Raw genomic sequence first — 7,567 nt, 5'->3', positions numbered from 1 at the left:
TGGCGGCAGTGGCTGTGGCTATGGCAATGTGTGTGTGTGTGTGTGTGTGTGTGTGTGTGTGTGTGTGTGTGTGTGTTTATTCCTACATCATAAGTACAGCCTGCTCAGTCTGTATCATGTTACTTTAAGCAAGTTTCCAGCGATGAACATTCGTTATTGAATAACCAGTTGTTGTATTTTCCTGGCAGACCGTTTCTCCTGCTCTCGGCCTTCCTTGGTTGCCTGCAGTTCTTTGTCCAGGCTTGAGGCCTCCTGAGCTTCCCCAGCCCTCACCTCCCGACTCATGTCTATTAGTATCATCCTTGTCCAGCTCATGTTTAGGCAGCCATGTTGGTGAGATTTTATGGGTGTAGCTTCTGATATTCCTGGGAGAGCCAATCTCACAGCAAACTCCCTGCTTCTCTGGGTCTTACAATCTTTTTGCCCCTCTTCTGCAGTGATCCCTGAGCTTTGGGTGAAGGTTTCGTGATGTAGATGTATCCGTTGGGTCTAACCTCTACAGCTCTGCATTTTGATGGGTTATGTTTTTCTGTAGTAGTCTCTGTCTGTTGCAAAGAGATGTTTCCTTTATGAGGAGTGAGGACCACACTTTTCTGTGTGGATAAGGATAAATCATTAGAATGTAGTTGAGGATTGGCCTGATTTGGTAAAGTAGTGGTTGTAAGTTCTCCTGCAAGATCTATGACTTCATTAGCCCCAGGTAATTGGCTAGGTTCACGGCTGTTGAGTGATTGTACCCAGAATAAGGTGGGAAGAAGGCAAAATAACATTAAGGTTGTCTAAAGAAGTCATAAAGAATCATACTATTACCTACCTACCTAAAACTAACTGTCACACACATAAGCCATTCCTCCTAATATATACCATCAGGTCTTGGGATGGCATGCCTTTGAAGGGGGTTGTGAGACTCTGCCCATGAAGTTTTTGCTTCATCACACATCATAACCACAATGCATACCTTACCACAGGCCAAAGCCATGAGTGAAATGGTGGACTGGGATTTCATTACACCTTTTCTCTTTAGGGACTGACTAACTCTTGCATTTCATCACAGTGATTGGAAGTCTGACAAGCTAGTTTCCCTGTTTGCAAAATACAAATGAGAATAGTTCTAACCAAATCTGACCCACAGTCCTCGGCAGTGGGGGTGACCATGCAATAGCCTCAAATAGCCTCACACCCACCCACATAGGAGTATTTTCTTTCTTCATAACCTTTATGATAACCTTAAATGAGAATGTGTGGATGTTAATAAAGCTGCTCTCTGCCTCTATTAGGAAACAGACCCAAAACAAGGAAAACCACAAAATGGTGATAGGCAGCGATGGGTATCACAAAGAAAAGAAACGTGTCGTGAAGGAAGAGAATAGCCAATGCCCCTTCGGATGATGGAGGGCAGGCCTTGGGGGAGGACCATGCCCAGCCTTGGACCGAGGTACTCCCCTCATGCTCTTCATCCAGGTTCCCTGGTGTGCCCTTCTAAAAAAAATAGGAACCAAAAGCAACTCACACACAAGTCCAGTTGGGTGCGTGCTTTAGGGTTTGGAGGATATCTGTGCACTTGGTCTAAAAGTGCCAACAGAGAAAAGGTTCTTTAAGTTTGTCTTACTAAATAAAACACAGAGGTTGAACTCAGTCTTCATGTAACCTACTGGGTTTTAGGAGACTGAAGGCCAAGGTAAAGTCGTGCTTCCTCCCATAGCATAAATAAATGTGAGGGAGGGACCAACCTGCAAAAATTGATACAATTTTGATAGACGGGGCAGAGGCGGAATGGAGAATGCTGGTCCATGAAATGTTTGGTGCTCTGACCCCAGGCTGAAGGAACCACACAGGCATTTCAATATTATCCAACAGAATGTTTGCAAGTTCACAAGGACATTTCCAGAATCATCCTTTCTCCTTTGACTTCTCTTGGATGGCATAAGTGGTGACTGAATGAGCAAGGAGCTGGGATGCGCTGTTCACGTGCATCTTCAGGGCTGTATGCCGAGCCTGTGAACCTTTATTGAGGACCGGAGTCAGGGAGATATGGTCTGGAAAAATGAAAGGTAGTGATAGAACATGTCTGTGTTCTAGCCCTCTGGTGCGATCATAACTGATACATTCGGAAGGGAGAAAAGTGACTGTACATTTTTCTCTAATTCCCAATGCACAAAAGGGGCTTTATCCTCCCACCCCTTCTTTTTTACTGTTTGTTTAGAATTTTGTGTTCCATGGCAGATGTTAACAGGCCAAAAGAAACTGAGGCTGTAATTTTTATTATTTTTTACTTAAAATATTTATCTATGGACTTTGAGCATATTTCCCCCATCCCAACTCCATTCAGATTCTCCCCCAGTTCCCTACCCACTCAACTTCAAGGCCCCCCTCCATGTCTTTTGTTTTCTTTAGTTTCGTGGGCTTAAATGAAGACTGATAAAAGAAAAAATATCACATTAAAGTTGGATGGGACAAACCAACAGAAGGAAAAGAGCCCAAAAAAGCACAAGAATTAGAAACCTACCTCTTCCCACACCTCCCTCTTCACACTCAGGAATCCCATAAAAGCACTGAACTGGAAGCTGTAATTTGTACTCAGAGGACCTGCTATAGACCCGGGCAGGCTGTGCAAGCTGCTTCGGTCTCTCTGAGTTCATATGAGCTTTGTTCATGTAGATGTAAAGGGCCTTGTTTTCTTGGTGTCCTCCATCCCCTCTGGCACTGGCCATCTTTCTGCCTCCTCTGCTGTGGAGATCCCCTGAGCTCTGCAGGGAGGGTCTTGGTGGAACTGTTACAAGGTCTCTCACTCTCTTTTTTTTTTTTTTAGTTTTTTTTTTTAAGATTTTTTTTTATTGAGAAAAAAAAAATTTCAGCCTCCTCCCAGACTCCCACTCCTCCCACCCTCCCCCCACTCCTCTCCCCCTCCCTCTCGAGTCTGAAGAGCAGTCAGGGTTCCCTGCCCTGTGGAAAGTCCAAAGTCCTCCCCCCTCCATCCTGGTCTAGGAAGGTGAACATCCAAACTGGCTAGGCCCCCACAAAACCAGAACAAGAAGTAGGATCAAAACCCAGTGCCATTGTCCTTGGCTTCTCAGCAACCCTCATTGTCCACCATATTCAGAGAGTCCGGGTTTATCCCCAGCTTTTCCAGTCACAATCCAGCTGGCCTTGGTGAGCTCCCAATAGATCAGCCCCACTGTCTCCGTGGGTGGTTGCACCCCTCTTGGTCCTGACTTCCTTGCTCATCTTCTCCCTCCTTCTGTTCCTCATTGGTACTTTGGGAGCTCAGTCCAGTGTTCCAGTGTGGGTCTCTGTCTCTATCTCCATCCATCGCCAGATGAAGGTTCTGTCCAGATGGGATTCCTCCGGTCTCTCACTCTCTTGATGTGGGTCTTAGCTCTGTATTTGTTTAAGCTAGCTAAACTAAAGTGTGGTCCACACCTGCAGAGGAAAGTGGCTTCTGAGACAGAAAGGGTTCTAGTCACTTCCTTGACCAGCAGAGGCCAGGTCTGCTTTGTCCTGCTGAGGGGGCAGATTCACCCTGCTGCAATAATGAGTGTGGGGACTCCAGGGTTTCTCGTGGACACGCCACTGCGTGAGTCAGGGAATCACACCACCAGGGAAGGGAAGCAAGGGCTGGTCTTCTCTTACCTTACCTCAGCTTTGCCAACCACCAAAGCCTAGCAAGTTACAGGCTTCCCAATACCTCCCCCTGCTAGGATCCATGTGCAGCTTCTTTGTACCTCATGTTGTGCCAAACTAGGATACGCATGAAATACACTGCCAGCCACCGGGTACCTCCCAATACAGTGCCAGCCACCAGTACCTCCCAATACAATGACAGACACCGGGTCCCTCCTAATACAGTGCCAACCACCAGGTACCTCCTAATACAGTGGGAGAAAGGAGGACAACAGATCCTGCTGGGACGAAAGGGCCGTGTGTCAATAAGTCAGAAAAGGTAAGCCTAATAAAAGGTTGTGGGGATCTCAGTCAATGAGAAACAGAGGCAAACAAACCCAGGGAAGAAGCCACATCTGGGAAGGCTTTGCATGGGATCTAGAAGTAGAGAAGGAAGACAGGAGAAATCCAGAAGGGAAGGAAATATGTTTTGTGGAAATGGGAAGATAAGTACCTTTGGAAAGGAGCTCCCTTAGACTGTGGTACGGCCAATTACAGCACCTGGTCATTCTATCAAAGGCTGATTAGGGTGTTGCTGAAAGATTATGTAGATGTAACTATACATTGTCTCATTATCTAGGCGGGCCCCATCCATTCAATTGAAAGGCAGGAAGGGCAGAACTGAAAGGAACAGCCAAGGAGTAGCAATGCAATTTATTAAAAACAAATTATTGCTGCCCATTATTCAAGTGTAAGTTAAGGGGGGGGGGGTATTAACAACCCATCTCCTAGAAGTGACCACGCTGTCTTTGTGGTTATGTTTTCCTTGATGTTCATGGTCACATGTTGCACTTTTGCAAGCACCATGGGATAGCCTGCTGCATTTTCTAAGCACAATGGGATAGCCTTCCCCACCTTTTCAGTGATTACTGTCCTTAAAGTTTCTTTTTTGCCTTGACCCAAAAGCTTGACTATTGCCAAAGGGGCATCCACTCTTCTCCCGGGACTCCCAGCCTCAATCAGCTCCCTGGGGCATCTCTGGACAAGACAAGGCTAACTCCTTGCCCTCCGCAAGCTCACCCTCTGCAAGCATGCCATCCAAGCTTCAGTTAGTCCCACAGGCGCAGATCAGCAGTCTCCCACCCTGGCCACTACTTTCTAGAACTTTTTCCCAGTACTACTAACGATTTCTCCCAGTTTGGCTCCCACCAGTACCTGGCCAAAGAGAGAAGCCCTGCGCGTCCTGTAAAGGAGCTAACGCCCAGTTTCTGAGGTACAGATCCACCCCTGGTAGCAGTTACCGGTGGCCTCTCCTCACCCCTAAGTTAACTATCGCATGGTCTGTGTGCAGCCTTGCCCCTCTGGAAACTGAATGGGGACATAGACTGTAGGTAGCGCTACACCTCAGCCCCGGGCTGGCAATGAGGGACACTGAGGCAGGCAGGAAACCGCAAGGATGAAAGTGATAAGGGATTGACTAACTAACGCACGCATTAACAAATGAGGGATGAAAGCTAGTTTGCCGGAACACCTGCTGGGTAGAAGAGATGGGGAGCTGGGACACAGGAAAGAGCTCCCTCTCCTCCCCACCCTCATAGGAGAGGGGATTATTGCCCCACTAGCGCTGTAGGAGAGGAGGATACAGTGGAAGGTGGGGTGCCAAGGCTGGCCAGGGTCAGGGGCGGAGCCTGAGCCAGAGGGCAGGGCCGGATTCTGGGCGGGGCCTGACCCAAATGCTGGGCTGGGCGGCTGCTGACCACTGTGGCAGGGAGCTGCCGCGGGTGACAGGGTCAAGAAACTGGTGCGCTGGCTGCCACGCTGAGCTTCGGGGGCTCCTGCACCCACGCCAGCAGCACTAACTGCCCAGCATCATGCCCTCCTACACAGTCACTGTGGCCACCGGCAGCCAGTGGTTCGCGGGCACCGACGACTACATCTACCTCAGTCTCATTGGCTCTGCGGGCTGCAGCGAGAAGCACCTGCTCGACAAGGCCTTCTACAATGACTTCGAGCGAGGCGCGGTGAGGATGTGCGCTCGGGACCAAGAACTGGGCTGGGGAGGAGGGACGGGCGGGGGTGCTAGCGGCAAAGAGCCGGCGGCAGGGCAGGGCGGGCAGCCGTCTGAGGACTATGTAAATCTGAGTGCCCGAGTCCCAACTGTGAGAGCATCTGAACCCTGATGCAGCGCCAGAGTTCGTGCGTGTCAGGACAAGTGGGACTTTGATAATGAGGCACCCTCGACTTCCTGGTGGCGGGAACCTCTTAAGGAACAATGGCCTGCCCTGGGGGGCAGTCTGCACGGAGCTGGCTTCTTCCGTGGGACAAGGCATAAAATTTCACAAATGGGAGCCCAGAATTTGTGAGAGGAGTTCTGAGTTCCCTGTGCCTCAGAGTCCTGTTCCACTGAAAAGCACAAAAAGCCACCCCCTCCCGTTAGACAACGCTCCAGGGTTTCCAACGTAAGTCTGGGATCCAGAACCCTGAGTTCCACTTGGGCTTGATCCCTACTGTGGACTTCAGTTTACCACCCTGAAAATGGGTTAGGTCCAATCTTGTCCATTTGGTGGCTGGGAATGGATCTATGGGTTGTCCCCACCCCTAGGCATCCTACATTCCCTGACCCCGCCCTGGCAGAATTTCAAGGAAGAAAACTCAGGCAGAGCAGCCTTTGGTAAACCTGTCAACTAGCTGCGTGCAAGAAGACACTTCCTCCCTGAGTACTAATCTCTCTCTGGAGAAAAGAAAAAAAAAAAAAAGGAAGAAAGATATCCTTTCTTTCCTAATACAGACACTGGAGTCTGGAAACTCAGAAGTCAGGGCAGCCAGAGGTTTTGCATCTGTAGCCCCACCCAGGCTCTGGGGGAGGCCATTTATATTGGACACTATAGGTGTGTACATCCTAGCTCAAGGTTTTCTCCGAGCACAGACAGGTGGGTGTTTAGTGCCCCACTTAATGCTCATAAAACTTGACCAGTAAGTAGCTCAAACAAGCACACTGCAGGCACTCGGGGGATGTCTTTTTTATTTTTCCTTCTACCACCCCCAGATCCTCAAATATACCAAAGCAGTTTAGATGTCACCAGGCTACCTTCTTATCATTTAGTTTCCTGTTGAGTCAACTCACATGAAATTGGTTAGAACTGTTTGTGATAAACACAAGTGACAATTTCACATGTTTCCACTGAATACTTCTTGGTTAAAGTTCATGTCAGCTCTGTTCAGCCTAAACTAAGGAAGCCCCTTTCAGGATTCCAACCTCTAAGTAGGCTTGATTTCTATCCTGGGACCTGGTACATAGCCACGAATTGCAAGCTATTAGCCAGGATTGGACTCCCTTCAAGCAAAGCAGGATATGGAACCTCAGGATGGGATGTCCTGCTTGGTTTCTACAGTCGGGGAGCTGGCTCCGGACTGTGGCTGACACCCTACGAAACCTCCAGATTGCTTTTGTTTATTTCCACTACTTTGCGGGTTCTCGGAGTATCTAGGGAAAAAGGGAGAGGACAGGTTACTTCCTCTTTCTAAGAGGACTGCAGGGGCCATCACAAATCTATTGAAGCACAAGCTATCAGTGTGCTCGGGGTGTATATGTAACACAGGGCACATGGCGTGTCATTTCCCCCAGGAGAAGAGCAGTGTGGCCATCGTAGATGACTGGAAGTGTGAGCGCTGTGTTCTGTCCATTACTTATCTCTTTCTGCTCTGTTTCCCAACCTGAAAAGTCATTCTAGTGACATTGCAATCCAACACCTCAGCAGGAACCTCAGAGGCAAATTTCAGGAGAGATTTGCATGCATATTTCCATCCAAGAGAGGAAACCGCTGCCCTAGAGCTGAATGCAAAAAGAGCCTTAGCAAAAGAAAGGAGGAAATAAGAAAGAAAGAAAGAAAGAAAGAAAGAAAGAAAGAAAGAAAGAAAGAAAGAAAGAAAGAGAGACAGAGAGAGAGAGAGAGAGAGAGAGAGAGAG

The 7,567-nt window shown here is 48.5% G+C and overlaps 1 protein-coding gene across 1 annotated transcript in view; it reads left to right on the top strand.

Annotated features, from left to right (window-relative positions):
- The first annotated feature begins 5,382 nt into the window (after nt 1-5,382).
- Alox5 (arachidonate 5-lipoxygenase) overlaps nt 5,383-7,567 on the top strand; it is a 48,508-nt gene continuing 46,323 nt past the window's right edge. The window contains exon 1 of the mRNA XM_005365065.2: nt 5,383-5,621. Coding sequence (XP_005365122.1) covers nt 5,472-5,621 — 150 coding nt within the window. The 5' untranslated portion in view covers nt 5,383-5,471. The remainder of the gene's footprint in view (nt 5,622-7,567) is intronic.

Source organism: Microtus ochrogaster, unplaced genomic scaffold (genome assembly GCF_000317375.1).
Source record: "Microtus ochrogaster isolate Prairie Vole_2 unplaced genomic scaffold, MicOch1.0 UNK1, whole genome shotgun sequence".
In the NCBI taxonomy this organism is placed as follows: Eukaryota; Metazoa; Chordata; class Mammalia; order Rodentia; family Cricetidae; genus Microtus; species Microtus ochrogaster.
The sequence above is the reverse complement of the archived record's forward strand: the minus strand, read 5'-3'. Positions and strand labels throughout refer to the sequence as shown.